This window comes from Acomys minous, assembly GCF_964271855.1.
Source record: "Acomys minous genome assembly, chromosome: 8".
Taxonomy (NCBI): domain Eukaryota; kingdom Metazoa; phylum Chordata; class Mammalia; order Rodentia; family Muridae; genus Acomys; species Acomys minous.
The window spans coordinates 112,045,566-112,065,205 of NC_140489.1; the positions used below are offsets into that span (position 1 = coordinate 112,045,566).

The 19,640-nt window shown below is 37.6% G+C and overlaps 1 protein-coding gene across 5 annotated transcripts in view; it reads right to left on the bottom strand.

The window, feature by feature from the left end:
* The window catches only part of ATL2 (atlastin GTPase 2), a 50,598-nt gene that overhangs the window by 21,299 nt on the left and 9,659 nt on the right, over nucleotides 1-19,640 (bottom strand). For all 5 annotated transcript variants that reach the window (XM_084793112.1, XM_084793115.1, XM_084793113.1 and 2 more), the window contains one exon: nucleotides 8,593-8,837. In XM_084793112.1, coding sequence (XP_084649238.1) covers nucleotides 8,593-8,837 — 245 coding nt within the window. The remainder of the gene's footprint in view (nucleotides 1-8,592; nucleotides 8,838-19,640) is intronic.

Genomic DNA, 19,640 nt, shown 5'->3' on the forward strand with positions numbered 1-19,640 from the left:
CCCACAATGTCAAAGTAATCTGGTACTGGAGAGGTCCCTTTTTTTTCCAGTTTAACTTACACAAGTAAGTTAAAAGAATCTGTTCTCAGAGAATCTATTTTTATTCAATATGTTACCTTGCTTCTGTGTCTCCTATATGAAAATGCAAGTTCCTAAAAACTGAAGTTTTGCTTCATTCTGCCCAGCTTATAAGGAAGCATTAACAACATTAAATGAATAAAAAGCTTTACTTATAAAATACAATATGCTTTCTTTAGAATATAGACTTCAGGCATAAAAGAAATATGATTGTTCTATTGCTAGAAATAAAGACAAAACCAGTAAAATATAAAGTTTAAAAGAAGACAAAAGTTACAGACTTATAACATGTAAACCCCCATCTCTTCCAAGAACCTAAGAAGAACTAGTGTCTCACAGAGACTGACCGCTATGTGTAATCTCTTCTTGGTTGACTCTGTCTAGTAAAAAAGAAAAAAGTAAATTAAGGATTCTAGATAACAAAATTCTCAAACACATAAAAAATCTATCATTTCTCTAACATACTCAACACTGAAGGCTTTCGAAAAATAGTTAATTCAGTGAACAAATATTTACTGACCTCCTACCAAATTCTGAAGACTGTTAAAAATCTAGAGTTCTCTAAGCGAACAAAAACATTCTTGCCCTCAAGTGGGTTCTGGAAGCTGTCTTGCTTTTAACGACCCTATTTCCTCCCAAAATTTATTAAAAGCAAACTTTGGAATTCAAAAAGCACTAATCTGGTACCATTTGCCACTATAGAGACAACCCTGCTCCTCATGGTAGAAAGCACAAGATCTTTAAAGTGACTCTCAACTGCAAAAGGCAGTCTAACCTGAACTTTGTGTCTGAATTTTAAGGGTCATCAAGCAATAAATGCAGTTCTTATCCAAAAGAGTTATCTACATAACACGATTTATCAGCAAAAACTCTACCTAAAGAGTATGAAATTAACATTCCTCCTATGACAAGGAAATGCTCCTCATAACAAAGCCTAACAGCTGGTAAACTTCACACTATGCCAGCTTCCCTTTGCCAGCGGACTTGCTCCTTCCATGATGGTGAAACTAGGCAAACCTAGAAGCCATCACTCATCACACTCTATGGTTAGGTAGAACTACGGCCCCAAATTAAGAAAGGAGATAATCCCTCACTATAAGGCATTTTCCACAGAAGTAACCACAAACAAAAATCCTAATTCTACATAAAGCCCAAATTAACAGAGAGAACAAGTAGTCTGCACACTTTAACCTCCTACTGTAGTTTAGTGCTTTACAGTGACTATGTGAGAGCACGAAGTCCTGGAACTGCTTTAAACTTTCCACAGTTTAAAACTACTTACTATCTGTGCACCCAACTGCCTCATGTCCAACTCCTCTACAAACAGAAATTATGAATGTCCAGGGCAAAAGCTCAGACACAAGACAATGCTAACAACTTGATTATATTCTAAAGAGGAATTTGTGTCAATTTGTTTTTAAAGCTCATCTTGAATAGTACTCTTGACCATGAAGACACTCGACTAAGTCAAATAAACTAGATACAAAAAACAAGTAAACACTGCATGACTTCTACTCCTAAAAGGTGGGCACAGTAGACAAGTAAAGAAAGAGGAATGCTGGCGTCCAGAGCCTGGAAGAGGGGAAATAGGTTAGTATCTTAAAATTTCTAAGCTTCAAACCAAAAAGATGGAAAAATTCTGAATGAAAGATGGTAACTGCTACCAACAACGTTTGAACACAACATCACTGAACTGTACACTTGAAAATGGCTAACACAGTGAATGTAATGCTGCGGGTATTGGTTTTGTTTTTGTTGTTGTTGTTTGTTTGTTTGTTTGTTTTTAAGTGTTGCTAGAATGGAAAGGGGAGAGTTTCAGTTACAGAACTGGTGTCTAACATAGGAGATCTGACTTGCATCTTCCACTGGACTTTCAGTTTCAGGCTCATTTGTAAAAGCTGAAGTCTTTACAGGTTCTTATAAGAAAAAAGGTTACTCAAAATTACGACTTTCTTTTCCTTGTACAAAAAAAAGTTCACAAGCAAAATACAACCCCAAAACCTAAGAGGCCAAGTATTGCCCCACAACTGAGTTTCACTAGCAGGAATGGTGCAGTAATGCAAAAATGCAATTTCAAACTGCCAGAATGAGTTAACCTAGACTGAACTGAGAAGCCTAGAGGCAGATCCTCTAGAGGTGTTCCTCACAGAATTCCAAAGTTCTCAAGGCACAGGTGGAAGAACAACAGCCATTTTTAAATTCACTAGGGGGAAATAATTATTTTCAATTACATACACCCGGAACAGTCCTTGTAACAAAGGCCTGCCTTGCAAGGCAAAACCTAACAGAGATTTATGTAAAGTTGACAAGGCACAATTAGCCAATTCCAGCCCCGCACCCGCTTCTTGTCTAGGGTAAGAAGTATAGGTAGGAGATAAAACTGGAAAATGAGCACTGTGATCCCAGCACTCAGGAGACTGAGATAGAAGAATTCATGCACATTCACAATTAGGCTAGACTTGAGAGCAAGACCCTATCTCAAAAAAATCAAATATAAGGGCTGGAGAGATGGCTCAGAGGTTAAGAGCACTGATTGCTCTTCCAGGGGTCCTGAATTCAATTCCTAGCAACCATATCAATAATGTGATCTGATGCCTTCTTCTGGTGTGCAGGTGTACATTCAGGCAGAGCACTGTATACATAAAAATAAATGATTTAAAAAATCAAATATAAGTAAAATGAAGAAAAAAAAAAGAATGAATGAAGGTCCTAGCCAGTCACCATCTGCATCATTTCACAAGGTACAGCAAGGCCTTTGGCAAAGCCCTACATCCCATCATCTAAGAGCCTCAAAGAACCTAGAAATAGAAAGAAAAACTCCAGTATAATAAAGGCTACATAAAACAAACCTACAGCCAATATTATACTAAACTGGGGGAACTCAAAGCACATCTTCTAAAATCAAATTTGGACAAATTTGGTAGCCATTGATGAGTTAACTAAATCAGTAAGAGAAAGGGCACAAGCGAAAAAGGAAGGAAGAGGCAAATCCCTCTCATTTGTAGACAAGATGCTCTTATACAAAAAAAAAAAAAAAAAAGACCCTGGAGACTCCACTAGAAAGCACTGATGAAAACCTTCAGCAAAGTAGCTTGACAAAAAAAATCAACACACAAAACTCAGCAGCTTTTCCATACAATGACAACTATGCTGAGAAGTCAGGGAGATAGTACAATAACTTAAAAAAAAAAAACCACTTAAGAACAAACCTAATTAAAGAAGTAAATCTCTACATTAAAACCTTTTAAACACTAAGGAAAGAAACTAAAGAGAACATTAGGAGACAGGAAGATCTTGCTCATGGATTAGCAGAATATTAGCAAAATTTTAATATAATCAGACTTAATAATCATCATAAAAATTCCAATAATGAGGCTGGTAGCATGTCTCAGTAGGCAGAACTCCTGCTTATGATGAGGAAGCCCAATGCTGGTGCCCAGCACCACATAAAACAAGATGTGATAGGCTATCCTGGGCGACATGAGCCCCTGTCTCAAAACCAAAAAGAACCCAAAAACCTAATGAGGAAAACATTTGTTTAGGTCCACCCCAACATCTACCCCATAGATTAACTGTTGGAGTATGTGAAGGGGTCAGTCCTACAGACCCAAAACTACGGGACCGCCATGACAGAGGGCAACAATAGGACATCCAAGAGGAGTCCCAGTAAGGTTCTAGTACCTATAGAGTAGCAGAAGCCAGAGGCCTCGTACCAGACCAACAAGTCACTGCAATGAACATTTGCAATCACATAAGTGTGGACAAAGGGGTATTCTGTGGGACACACTGTGACACACCATAGCTTACACAATGAGAGTTTTTTTTTCCCTCTTTTTTGGAGGGAGAGGGCAAGGCTGGATACAAGGGAAGGAGGAGATGAGTAGGATTGGGGTGCATGATGTGAAACTCATGAAGAACCAATAAAAAGTTAAAAAGAAATTCTAACAAAGGGAAATACCAAAATAGACAATGGAATCATACGACATTAACAAGCTTCTGTACAACAGAGGAATACTCCACAACAAAAAGTAGTTTTAAGGAAACGCAACACAATAGAAGAGAGCAGAAGAAAGCATGTGGCCCCACAACTACAGAGAGCACTAAACAGAGGCCTCCCAGCTAAAATAACAAGAACTTCACACTACATTCAGAGTTGTAGACTCACCAAGACAGGAAAGATGTTTCCTCCAAGGTTGCCAAATACAAATAGGCAAAACACTATGAATGTAACATTTATACAATTCCTAATTGTTTTGTAGTCCTTCTTGATGTATGTAGTGTATTGTATATATGTGTAATAAACAAATGTATATGTAAAAGTAAAAAATAAAAATAAAAAAACCTAAATCTTGGAGCCGCAGAAATGGCTCAGTTACTGGTTAAGAGCACTGATTGCTCTTCCAAAGGACCTGGGCACCCAGCACCCACATGACAGCTCACAACTCTTTGTTAACTCCAGTTTCAAAGGATCTAATACCTACATAGCAATGCACATAAAACTATATAAAAATATTTTTTAAAAAAGAAAAAAAACATCAATCTCTAAAATTCCAATAATCTGATATTCCACACCTGACTTTTAGATATCCAAAACTGAAATACTACAAGGGTACCATAATTTTTTATAATACCCAAAAAGGCAGTACATATATTCTGAAGCTTAAAGGTTAAAAAGTGAAACGTAGCTACAATACAAGAACATGTTCTAGGAATTCATACTTTGCAATCAAAAAGGGCCCTCTTAAAAACCCTGCACTAAGGATATCAAACAATGTTCTGTAAACTTCCCACCTCACCCATTCCTAATTTCTGTAGCTTCAGGATTACATAACAAAATTTTCTGGCTAAAATCATTCACGCTAATATAGGTTCTATAGATGAAAACATATGAAAGACTGAAAAATTAATTTCCGTTCCAAAATCAAACTCTCAGAAAAGGAAGAGAAGAAAATAGTTCAGAGGCCACTAAACATCCGCGTCTCATCTCCTTAGTTTATATTTGGAGGACAAAGGAGATAAACTAAATTTTTGGTTTTCACTGATTCAAAACTCTGAAAATTCAGATCAAGCTTTGTTTGCTGCTCACATTAGCAAAACTAATGTAAATTAAATTTTAGGCAGCCTGTCATATTAAAGTTATAATGTTTCACTTATAATGAGTAAAATAGTAAATATATATCAAGAGTAAAAACTAACCAAGAGCACCCAGAATTTAGGAAAGACTCAAAAAATGTTATATTAAAAAATATTACAGCTGGGCAAGTGGCAGTGGCACATGCCTGTAATCCCAGCACTCAGGAGGCAGAGGCAGACAGATCTCTGTGAGTTCAAGGCCAGCCTGGTCTACAGAGTGAGCTCCATGACAGCCAGGGCTACACAGAGAAACCCTGTCTCAAAAAAAAAAAAATACATAATAGGATACATCACCATCATCATCTATGAATTACCCTTGCCAAAAGAAAAGTAAATTAAAAAAAAAAGTAAAACCCAACACTGATTGACATTAATCTAGTCTGTAGACTCAATTAACAACTTACAGAAAATGCACAGGACAAAGAAACATCAACTACACTGGAGCAAAGCCTTCAAGTCCAGAGCAGGAACCTGCCAGACCAGCACCAGTCTTGTCAACAAATGAAGTGCCAGAAAAAAGGAGAGACGGAGGGCTAAGAACACTTTAAACAAAGGCATTCACAACGTACCTCAACGGAGTAACACACTTGAAGAAACTTTTAAAAAATAGGTCAACTAGAAGATATTGTAAAACACAAGGGAACTGCTGGAATTTTTGTATATGAAAAAGATCCCGAAATATTTACTGACGCAACTTATATGTCTGAGTTTACTTCCAAACATCAAATAAGGTATGGGATAGTCAGATTATAGAGGAAAGACAACTGATAGAGTTCAAGTTCATGATTACAAAAACCTAAAATGATGCGCACGCATTACTACTTTTATATAGGCTTAAATTTTTTATCACAAAAGGCTTCAAAAGAAAACTATTAGGAATGAGATAAAGTAGATACAACTGTATAGAATTAAGAGTCTTCATTTATACTGTCTGTCGCTACTATCAGGGAGTGTCAGTATTGTAAATACTGTGTAAAATTGCCCATATAGTATGTAATTTAATTCTACTAAATCATTTTTCCCTTTAAAACTGACTCCTAGAACTGAAATTTAGTGAGCGTTGCTCTAACAATTCCTACTAACTCTAAGATAAGCTACTTCATTTTCGAAGAATGAGATTCATACAAGCAGCAAACTAAAAATTATTAAGGTCAAAGAAATTAAGTATCTATCAACAGATTAAGGAGTAAGTAAATACATTTTAATCATGTAGTAAAAGAACAAGAGTTTATTGCTGCATGCAAAAGCATGAGTGCATCTTACAGTTACAAAGTTGCTGAAATAAGACAAAAAAGTTATCTATGGCCTGACTTCATTCGCTGGAGTTCCAAAGCCAGAAAGGCTCAGAATAGTAGTTACTCTGGGATGGTGGTCATGAAGATGCACATACATGTATAAAGTTTCATCAAACTGTACAATATAAATTGATGTCTTTCAGTTTGTAAATCATACTTATTTTTTAAGAAAAAATGCATACATCTGAACTATCAGTAGAAACAAATTAGAATTCTGCAAAGCACTTGAGAGTATACACATACTTTGAAGAGGAAAATCAACCATTTCCCATTGCCACCACCAATTCTGACTCTGGCTGCATGACTCAATTTTCTCTTCTGTAACTCACAGCACATAAAGTGACTGGCATTTCTCCTTTGCCTACATCTCATAGGAAAAGCATGACCCCACCACTGAGGAATCAGTATGTTATAAACAAAATTAAAAACCAGACACAGTCTACTCCAATTCTCATTAACAAAATAAGGTGACTTCTATTAGGTGTTCTATTATATATGTAAGTATATACAGAGAGAGAAACATTCTAACTGACATTGAAGAAAGTTACTCCAACTTAGAAGCCACTAGATATAGGTATGTACCCTTCGCAGACCATTCTGTGAGTGTAGAACTTCCTGCAGCAACACATAATAAATGATTCTCAACACATAATAAATGAGAGATGTCTCTTCCCTCTAGACAGTAACTGACTACCCAGAGGTAGAATGTCGCTTGAGGTGAAACTTATCTATTATTCCTAGCAAGTGATCTACGGTTCCTTCCCCTCCCAACACTCCACTGCTTTTGACCTATTTAGAATCAAAGGTATTTGCAGTTCACAGATCACAAAGGTATTCTATAAAAAAGCTAGCTTAAGGAATTAGAGAACCTCAAAATGCGGAAGATCTTTATTACCTTCAAGTGCACAGATTAAAAAATAAAAAACAGTAATATGGAACTATTCAAACATTTCAGTGTTTCAGAAATGAATCTTAATGGTAAACTTTAAAATAACAAGCCTTCTTAATGGCTACACACATAGTGTTCACTAATACAAACTACATTATTGATGCTCAGGTACATCTAAAAATGCCTGAAGAGATTCCTATGAAAGGATTTACTGCAATGCTTCCTGGGAAAACCAATGAGAATGTTTACCTTCTTTCTCATTTTAAGCCAGATGCACTATGAAGGTCAGAAGTCAGGTGGTGTTTAGATAATTACAAAATTCAGTTAAATGTTACTTTAGTGTCTTCCTGTAGCTTCTGAATGTCAAAGATCCCTGTAAAGCAACCCTAACTTAGTGTCCCACTCTAAAAATCCCCAAAACCTTCCTCCTGCTCGCTGTCAAATTCCCGTTCCCTCTGCTCAACTTTTAGCTATTAGAGAGCATTCTGACTAAAAGTAAATCATTTCCCTCCACTTTTCTCCAGGGAAGAAAACAAAAACTCTTACGCCATCTATAAGTGAGAATGTGTAGGAGGGAAAGCACCTATCCAAACACGCAAAGTATGCCTACTAAGAACGTTTTTGGTAGAAGCTAGAGTTATGTAATCAAGAGGAGGCCTTTTCTGAGAGAGTAAACCAGATAGAAAAAAAGAATGAACAACTAAAAACCATCATTAGTTAAAATACCTGAGCCATGAAAGCAGAGAAGGGCACGTAACAAGCTCAAAAGTACATTATGAAAAGATCAGCCATGAATACGCCAAGATTCAACAAAGAGCAAAGCGTATTCTCAAATAAAAAAATCAAAAACTTTAGTACATTGACTTACAGGAAGGCATGAGGCTCAGACAGCATGGAAGCCACTCTAAAGAACTGAACCTTTAGCACTACAAGTGATGATGTAAGGAACGCAGATTTACTTTTACAAGGTCTCTACTTGCCTACTTCATTCTCAGACAGAAAAAGTGTAAAGAAATAACAAAGGTAAAGAGATGAGCACAGTACCTCAGTGGTCTTTCATGGTATAATCAGGGATCTGATTGATAGATAGAATTAAAATATATAATTGTGGCCTCTGTCTTTTTCTTTTCTTTTTTTTTAAAGGTTGGTTGGCAATGTTTTATATTAGTTGGGGTCAGTTTAAAAGACACTATTCACCTTGTTATACATATATCTAAGCATGAAGTCCAGGAGAAATGATTTCCCTTTACGAAAAGCTCCCGCCACAGATACCACGACTATGTTAAGATCCCGTATGTGTTCCTGTAGCAATATCTGCTCCAAAGCCTCTTCATCAAGCTCAAAGTTATGGTCATCTTCATGAGCAAGAACAATCTGTACTGGGCATGGTTTCTTCATAACCTCATCTGAGTTTACTAGGTCATCATCTTCATAATCCTCACCTAGAATTTTAAAAAGAAAGAAAACAGGTTACTTTAATCTCTACATTACTAACTTCTCCTTAAGGACCACACTTAAAACAATATTTGAAATACCCCCTCTCTACAGAACATTTGAGATAGTTATTAAAAAGTGATATTCAAGTTCCTTGGATTTTCAATTCTTCTGTAACAGGACAAACACTATCAGTGAGATTTCCCATTTTATAGAAAGAGAAGCAACTACACTAGGCCCTTTATCTCAGTTAAGCCGACTGAGCAGCTAACTCGGAGCAATTGCTGTTCTCTAATGACAGCACTCCGCAAACACCTTTCGGTACTTTAGAACACTGCAGCTAGGCATACGGACACTGGCAAAATCAACTTCACCAGATAATTTAGAGTCTAACATTTCTTGTATTCATCGCCTAGAAAATTATTCCACAGCACAAAGATTAAAGTACATAGAATGCTGTGATTTTTCTTCCTGGATTTTGAAAAGTAAAATTAGGGTTCTAAGGAGTATCCAAATATGACCCAATAAAGCAAACAAGTCCTGAATTTTTTCAAGCAAGACTTACAGCTCCCTTGCCAAAGCAAGGTACATAGGACTATTTTAGTGAAGAAAAATAGCCACTGAGATCCCACTGGGGCTTTTTCTCAAGCATCACAACCACAGCTTTTAGAATAGGCAGCTCCTATAAACGACTGGACCCTTTCTTTGTTCACCACACACACATCTCAATAAGGTAAAGAAATTTACTGAATAATGATGGAGAAATAACTACAGAAAATATAAATGGAAACAAGAGCCCAAAGTTTAGTTTTCTGTTCTTTGAAAAGCTAAAAATATCTAATAACTTTTGATATGTACCTTGCTCAGTTTCTCTACCCACCTCCTGGTCCCATGCAGTAATTAAGTTAATACTAGAGACTTTATCAATGTTCCTACACCAAAAATTGTAAACCACACTCTTTGAGCCTGTCCTCTACCTGTCAATTTCCACTCCAAGGAGCCCTCTGATATCTACTGTGCTCCATGCAATGACTCCATTGCCTCATGAAAAGGGCCAATTTACTTAGTAGTAAAGCATTACTAGTCAACAATGAAACAGCCCATTATCCATATAAACACCATCCACAGAGCAGCACTTCTATCTCTAGTAAGGATTGTTTTAACAGAAGGAAACATCGAGCTTTGCTTATCTGATTTGCTTTTCCTGTCATACGCAAGGCACCCTTAACACTGTACAGCCAAATAAACAACATTAATTTTTTTATTTTATGTGCTTTGAGTGGTGATAATAGATCACAAACAGCAAGCAAATTTAAAGGAAAACTTTTGGTATTAAAAGCAATCAACATTTAATTAAAGAAGGCATTGTCATTTCCTTTTTCAGTAACACTTGGTTGCAGTCTATTAAGGTACTTGAATTCACAAAATACCTTTTCAGGACAGTTACAGACAGTTAAAAATCCCAAGTTAAGAAATCATTAGGAAAGACCTGCCAGGTAAGTGATAAAACAGTATGCAGATTGTGTGGTTAAAAGTTTACAAAGTTAATCAGTGGTTAAAAGGAGAAGGTAAAATTCCCAGATCCCCACGAGAGCTTCTCTGTGCCTGTAAATGGCAAGCACATGTCTACCTCATGGTTATCATCAGTATTAAATGGGTTTAAATAGTGTGGTAAACAGTAAGCACTGTGAGTGCTTGCTACTTAGGTGGAAGTAGTTTAAAATATTCCAACAGGAACTTTTACACTTTAAAATACCAAAATACTATTGTGACTTTCACTCCAGTGGCTATAGACTAACCTCACCACATACTCGTTGGTAAGGCACAAATCAGGGCCATCCTGAACACACATCCCCCTTTTCCTTGTCCTTTAATCATACCTGTCCCACTCACTACTTTTTAATCTCATATGTCATATTTAAATTTATATTTATCAACACACTTGCTCCCCTCCCTAAAATTAATCTAACCTTCAAGGGACAACTAAATACATCTCTAAATCTGCTCATTATTCTCAGTTAAAATCTGTCTTGCAAACTGTCCTTGCTGCCCATCTCTCTGGCTCCCGCTTGTTGAAACTCTTCCCTCAGTAAACTGAGGCAGCCTTCCTCCAAGTCTTCACACTGGTGAGATCTTTCTTGACTCATGATGCTCCTCTGCATGGAGTAGCATGCACTCTTCCCCACGTTAAACCCTAATCAATTCATCATAGGTCCCAAGTTTCAACTTCAATGTAATTTTCCAAGAACAAGAAGTCCCCTAAGGCCCCTTGTCAAATCCAATGTCCCTATACTCTGTTACTTTTAATCTATCATTTGAATATTTAGGTAAATATGTATTTATTATATGTATTCCCTCCTAAGCAGCTAAAATACTAATAAAACTCACTGTGCTTTAATCAAAGAATTCATGAAGCAATAAGAAAATAAAAATCCTTATTTGCCTTACCGTGGCCTCCAGAGTCCTGTGACTAGGCCTCTGCCTTCTCCCCTTCATCTTGCAGCACTCCTGTCTATTCCCAAAGCACCAGGCCTTCTGGCCTTCCTGGTCCCCTCAGCAAACAGACCTATTCTCCACCGTAGAATCTTATCCTGTACAGAAGCTCCCTCTGTACAGACTGTTCTGGACTTAGAAATTTACACAGCATCACAACTCCTTCCTCCGGGTGTCAACGCAGCAGTCATCCCCACTGTGTGGTCTTTCTGGACTACTCCCTCATTTAAAATTACAGCCTCTGTCCAATCACTTTGAAACAGGCCCCCCCACCAGCCCATGCCCCCCCGCACCCCCCATCCTTCAGTAGCTATAACATTTTTATGCATGCCTCCTGTCTCTCCCCTCATAGAATGTGTACATCACCAAGCACCCTGTTGACTATCTGTCTCCTGATGCTTAACACCAGATGCTAGGCCTGTGGAGTGGCTCAGTAAGGAAAAGCACTTGTTGCACAAGCCTGACAACCTGAATTCAATTCTAGGAACCGACAGAAGCAAATGCAAGCCACCTTCCCTAAAGTTCTTCTGACCTTTTACAAGCAAGCAATGCCGATTGTGTGAGCCCATGTGTTTGTTCCCCCCCCCCCCCCCCCGTCTCACTCTCACACAAAATAATCTTTAAAATGCCAGGTGCTTAATACTTAATAAATGTTATACTTAGTAAAATTTAAACATATTACTAGACATCTTATACCTACTCTTACATATTTCATAAATAAACGACAACTAGCTTGGAGGGATCCTACCAAATCGAGAATAGTAAGCCCACTTACTACAAAATTACAATAAAGGTACTTTAAAGACTTTTGGGACCTTAACATTTACTATATCACCTAAGCATTCATGAGCTCATTGTAGCCTTGAAGAGACTATACCTTAAGACCTGTGTTTCTAGCAACTTGTTATAAGGAAATAAATAAAAGTGTAAACAAATATGTACAAGTTTGTTTCCTACTTCTAGTAGTGAAAAATACTGAGTCTCTCAAAACTGGAAAATGAACCAAACTTTAGCAATAATTGATATGTGCTTTTTAAGATCTTCTGTTTATCTTAGAGAGAGAGAGAGAGAGAGTGTGTGTGTTTTCTGTGTATAATATGGGTATGTGCAAGAAAGTACCATAGAGCTGGAGTTCCAGGTGTTTCTGGAACCCACGAGGTGGGTGCTGGCTACTGAACTCAGATCCTCTGTAAAAATAGTAGGTGTACTTACTGCTGAACTTTTTCCTGGCCCCTAAAAGTAATTTGTAAACCAGCATAAAATTAAGTGAGGAAAAAACCAGATAAAGCAGTAGGAATCAGCCTAAGTTCTTCTTTGCTTTGTTTTCTTTTGCTTTGCTGGGTACACGAGGAGTTGGAGACTTAAAGTAACAAAAAGTAAACAATGTGACACAGGCCCTCTGCCACAAACACTGGCCGGCATGGAGCACTAACAGCACTCCCTAAGAAGGGAATTCATCATGTGAGCACTATGCTCGGTTCCAATCCCTTGGGAGGGAACAGTTTTCCAACTACAGTATGAAGAACTGAGTTTACAGACACTAAAGCAGCAGGAAACTGCAAGGCTCAGCACTAGACAAAGCAGCCAACAGCCCTGGAGCAGGGCCCACAAACCTCACAGGTGCTGGGGACACAGCCCTAGACAAAGCTCACCTGAAGCCTGCTATACAGGATTGGAAGGGAAACCACCCCCAGAGACGCAGGCCCTTTGGAGTTCTGGCTGTGACAGACTGGAAGGATCTTACACATCAAGCATCAAGCTAAAACACTAGAAAAGTCCGGAATCAGAACTAAGGATCTTGTCTTCAAACAAGATCCTAAGATAGTCCAAAGCCTAGAGCCAGGACTTGAAAACATCTGTAGGGTGCAGTTCTGAACTATACAGTGCAGGGGCTGGGGAATCAGCTCAGTCGGCCACAGTGCTTTCATGCAAGAACAGGACCAGATCCACTGCACCAACATAAAAAGCCCAGGACACGATGCACACCTGTCATCCTAGCCGAGGAGTGGGAACCGCAAGGACTCCTGCATGTCCTGCCAGCAGCACTGGTCTAGTCCGTGAGTTCCAGGTTCACACATGCATGTCCACACACAGCACACACAAGGGAAACAGTACAGTGAGAAGGGTCCTTCTCAGTTTTCTGAATTTACAACTTCAAGGGTGAACCTTAATTTATCAATTCTGAATGATCATAAAATTTAATTTATTACAACAAAAACTGTAAAAATCCAGATTCCATAATGCCTAACAATATAATATGATCAATAAGGGATCCTGTTTAAAAAAAAAAAAATAAGCATCCAACATCACCTCTGGCCTCCAAATATGTTTGTGCACACATACACACCTATACCACATACATACCCAGACACACACACAAAGTAATAAACACAAAATGCTTACTGCACAACCATCAGAACGTGAGTATGGATCTCTGGCATCCATTAAAAATAGCAGGCACACATCTGCAACCCCAGCACTAGGCAAGCAATACCAAGAGCCCAGCCAGCCTAAGGAACCATGAGCTCAGGGTTCAGAAAGAGAGCCTATCTCAAAACTAAGGAAAATAACAACTAAGAAAGACATGTCAACCACTGGCCTCTGTGTGAGCATGTGCATGCGCACACACACACCACCACCATTAATAAATAAAAACTAGATCTGAATAATATAATAAAATAAAATATTCTCTGAATAAACATAAGTAGATGGGAAGCGGCAGAAGAATTGATGACCTTGAAAACAAGGAACTAATCTGAGTAGCAGGGGTAAAAGTCTTCCAGAAGTGTTACGTCTCAGAGAAGTGTGGCGCAACATGCAACGTGCAGCTAAAAGAGAGTCCCAAAAGAAAAAGGGAGCTGAGTTTAAAATGAACAGTGAAAGAGAAAATGTCACCATATTTGTTTTTAGAAACTTACAAACTCTGAATTCAGTCTAAACACTGTTAACGCCAAGCTAAAAATCACTAAGTTTTAAAATCCTGAAGCTGTCCTTAGCCCAAGACATACTGCTGCTTTCTTTGCACAAATTTTCTTCAAATGTTGGATTATTTTTACTTTGTCTTCTCAAATAAAAAAAAATTAATAATAAGGTAAATCTTTAAATGTCAAATGTTTAAAAGTAACCAAATTGTCACTCTGGAAATGTACAATGCTATTTTAAACTGTGAAAAACAAGAAACAGAAAGGGCATAAGTTATCTTCCAGACTCAGCCAATAACATCAGCAAAGCATAGCTGTGAAGAACAGCGCGACCTCACTGCGGGAGTGGATCTCTAGGTCAGTGTAATCACCAGTCAGTTCTGTTAAAACTGACAGGTTGATTAATGATGTGGGAAACATGATAGGATGCCTACCAGCAAACCTAGAACCAAAACAATTTTTTCAAACATACTTTAATCTGCAATTTATAAAACTCATACATACTGTGAAGCAAGCCCTCGAAGGAGTAAGTTTTAGTGCAACGTGTAAGAGACTGGGGGAAACAAATGATTAACAAGTGCCATAAGATATACTGAGGAGTTTTCTGGCAATGTTACCAAGACTTTAAAGGGAATTACAATTTGAGAATATCATCAACAAAGTAAGAATCTTCATGAAATGAATGCATTATGCTAAGCTACAATGAAAAAAATAAAGGAGCAAACCAAAACTATTTGGTTTAAAAGAATATTTAGCTAAATTACTAGACTCTTACTAAAACGAATTCATCAATAAAGCACTTTCAAAGTGGGGAAAAGGGGGAATCATAGAAGAAAAATATTTGTTCTCTGGTATCTATATGAAGTTTTAGAACATTAACAAGAAAAATAGTAACCAGTTAATAATAATTAGATAATCCTCAAATGTTTAAAAAAAATGTAGTCCTCCTAGGTTGCTAAAATCTACCAGAGAAAGGGTACCCTAAGCTATTTTATTCTATTCCTAGAACTGTACAAGGATTTTTGACACCGCTATCAATTTGCCAATCTAGTTGAGAAAGTTCCTTTAAGAGGCTGCATTAGCACTAAAAACATAACAATTGTTCAATGTGCTTTAGTTGTTCTTAATAAATGCCTACTAAATATTTTCCAATCATCGTTTATTTTCAGATTTAATAACATGTAACACAAAACAAAATAGATTTCCTAAAGAATCCTACCTAAAAAATTTACAGGAGCTGGAGAAATGGCTTGTAGGTCTGAGCACAGGCTGCTCTTCCCAAGGAGGAGGCTGGAGTCCCAGCACCCGCAAGAGGCCTCACAACCACTTGTAACTCCAGCTGCAGGCCACCCAGCGCCCTCTTCTGCCCTCCACACACACCAGGCACAAACGTGGTGCCAGACGTAACACTCATACACATAAAAGATTGTTTTAAAGAAAGAAAAACAAAATTCACTAACATCTGGCTGACAAAAAAAGGTGCTTACTAGTATGAAAGACTGAAAAGAATCAGCTTTAAAAAGCCATTGAATGTCCTCAAAGAAGATACAGCCGGGCATGGTGGTGCACACCTGTAGTCCCAGCACTTGGGGAGGCAGAAGCAGGCGAATCTACAAAGAGAGTCCAGGACAGTCAAGGCTACACAGAAAATCCTGTCTCGGAAAAACTAAACACAAAAGAGAGTACAGATGGCTTCACTAGTTAATTATACCAAGCATTTAAGGAAAAAATAAAACTGATTCTATAAAGAAATGTTCTAGGAGAGAAAGAAGAGGAATGCCTCCCAATTCGCTTTGTGAAGCCAAAAACGTTACTGATATCAAAGCCTGACAGAGGCAACAATAGAAAACAGAACTCTAAGCCAATATCCCTCAAAAGTAGGCATCAGAATTTAATACTCTGAATATACAGAAACTCTTACTTAAATAAAAACTATTTTTAAAAAGAGAAGACATTTCTATCACACAGTTGAAAGAAGATACACAGATAGTAAGCTGGTACAGGAAAAGTCACACAATGCTATTGGGTGTTAGAGAAATAGAAATTAGCACCACAGCAAAATACTACTGCAGAACATTACCAGACCAACATCAATACCTTAGATATAGCTAAGTACTTGTCAGCAATTACTTCTAGGTAGCTAAAAAAGTGAGAACATATGACAATAAAAGACTTAAACACAAATGTTTATAGCAGATTTAATCATAATATCTAAAACCTGGAAACAACCCAAATGTTTGTTCATCTACTACAAAGTAAATAAACTGTGTTAAATCCATAAAACAAACTGCTTCTTGGCAATGCAAAAAATGAGTTTATACATACTCATATACATATATATGAATAGAAATAGATACATTAAAAACACAAGTAAGTGTAGATATAAGGCTAATGTGTAATTCAAATCAGATTTCTGTATCACCCATATCTGGCTGCAAGCCTTGTTCAGAGAATCTCCCATCTTAATGTTGTATAAACTCTGCTCCCAATTGCCTCCACCCCTGTTATGTCAATAAAGCAGCTTACAGCCAACGGCTGAGCAGGGCAGAGAATAGGGCTGGACTTCTGTCAGCCAGGGGAGAAGGAATTAGAAAAGGTAAGTAGGGATTCAGCTACAGGCAGAGGTGCAGGAGAGGTGCAGAAGATTCATCTGGAGCAAACAAAGAACTAAAGACCAAGAAACTTGGAGATTTTAGAAAAGATGGAGTCAGGATAACATAGAGAGTTAAGAACAGACTTAAACTGTAAGATTGTGTTGTAAAGCTTTATAAAGAAATATAAAAGTCTCAATTATTTGTGTGATAGCCAGGTTAGAAGTAAACGAAGAGAACCGAACACAGCTTTATAAAAATAACCTTCAACAGGTAAGCCTAAACAGCACTTTGCATATTAAATGAAAGATGCCTTCCATACATTATTGTACTGTATGACTTTTATAAAATTCTTGAATTAAGCAAAACCACAATCACAGATTAGTAGTTACCAGGAGCCGAGAATGGACATACTGACGACAACAGTAATAATAATAATAATGACAATAATAATAACAACAATAATACTTGTATATAACTTATTATATAATAATAATTATATAACAATGAGGAGCAGGAGTTGACTACAAAGGGACTTTAAAAAAAAGTGAGGCATTGGCGGCTGGAGAGATGGCTCAGAGGTTAAGAGCACTGCCTGCTCTTCCAGAGGTCCTGAGTTCAATTCCTAGCAACCACGTGATGGCTCACAACCATCTATAATGAGATCTGGTGCCCTCTTCTGGTGTGCAGGCATACATGTAGTCAGAATACTGTATACATAGTAAATAAATAAATTTAATTATTAAAAAGTGAGGAATTATTCTGTATTATGATTTCAGGTTATAACTATGTATTTGTTGAAACTCACTTAAATATACTACCAAATCAGTGGATTTTGTGTAACTTATCTTAGCAAGGCATCTTTTAAGTCAGAGTGTGCCTAATGCCTAATTCCTCTTAGCAATTTCATTTCTTAATAGAATCAATACTACCAATTTAAAAATCATTTTGCAGAACAAAAGCACTCTAATCAGTACTGTCCACTTCTATGACAACTTTCAGAAAAAGTATACCAAAGTGATTAAAACCTGGAGCTAGAGAAATGGCTCAGAGCTTAAAGGCACAAACTGCTCTAGGAGAGGGGACATGCCTGTCCCCATGACAGGCAGCTCACAACCCCACCTGTCTCTCCACCAGTAACAGGATACAAGGCTTCTGGCCTCCCCAGGAACCCGCACTCACATGAACATACCCACAGACAGACAGATGACCTCCCCAAGCACCTGTACTCAAGTGAACACACACACACACACACACACACACAGAGAGAGAGAGAGAGAGAGAGAGAGAGAGAGAGACAGAGACAGAGACAGAGACAGAGACAGAGACAGAGACAGAGAGACAGATGCACACACTTACAAAATATTTAAAATGAAACTGTGTACCAATTCTAATACTCCTCAATTTAAAATGTTCCCTCATGAACTAATTATAGGATCTTGAAAACATAATTTTGAAATTTCTGATGGTGACAAGTAAGAAATTTCTTGCCCACTTTAAAGAAAAAGATAGCTCTTTTTTTAATTGTAAGTTACTCATACTAACTTTGTTTGTCGTTTTGGTTTTCGAGACAGTTTCTCCGTATAGCCCCTGACTGTCCTGGAACTTGCTCTGTAGACCAGACTGGTCTCAAACTCACAAGAGATCGGCCTGCCTCTGTCTCCCAAGTGTTGGTATTAAAAGGTGTGTGCCACCACCACCAGCCTTCATACGTAATTTCTTAAAGAATTCTTTTAGTTTGCTTTTATTAGGAAAAAAAAGAGCATTTGCCTATATATAGGAATGTCTTGGGAATAAATAAAACTATGCATATATTCCCTAGAAGACAGGTCATACATATATTGAAATACTCATCTATGTGCTTAAAAACTAGCCTCAAGACTTAAATTAAATGCCAAGGACTTCATAGATTATGGAATTCTCTTATTCTAAAGCTACACAACTAGGCGAATGTTGCAGGCAGAAGGAGACTAGATCATGGCATGTCTTCTACAACAGTCATCTCAAACTTTTAATAAAAATCTAAGGATCATGTTAAAATGAATATATTCTAACTCTTCAATCTAAGGCAGAGGTTGAAAACTGAGTTTGTAATTAACTTCAAAATTACGCCAAAACTCAGTCTTACAAACATATGGAGTAGCAAAGGTCATAATACATTACTGAAGTTTAATGTATAAACGTTATCCATTTTATCTTATTGCAGCTAGGCTCTAATAATGTTCATACAGAGCCAAAGAAGGGGGAAAGTTGTCAGGCTGTGCTATAATACTGCATTCTTCCTGGAGACTGCTTGATGCTCTTATACAACCAAAGTCAATCTAACTACTGAGTCTATAGGAAGCACAAGAGACAAAGAACTAAACCACTCTACTTACAAAAAAGGGGGCATGAAAAGATGAAAAGAGTGCTTTAAAATGTTAACATGTTCTACGGTCAGGACTGAGAACAACTGCTCTGGGGTGACCATCAGTCAGTGAGCGCTCATAGGAGTACTGGGACTTGCCTCCCACACTGATGAGGTCTAGGATAGGAACACTGACAAAAACACAAACATGAACGTCAATTAAATACTTTATTGAAAGAGAGAAGCAGCTATTAGCCAATCAAATATTGAAAAACATTTTAACTCATAATTTGCTACCAAAACAAAAAGCAAAAACACCAGTAGAAACGTATAAAGCTAAATTTTTCTCTGCAAAACTAGAAGTATAATCTAAGGGGGAGGGGGGAATTCAGACTCCAGAAGGGATTCACTAACAATGTCAATCATACACTTTCCCCGTTAGTCCTGCCCCTTGTCAGG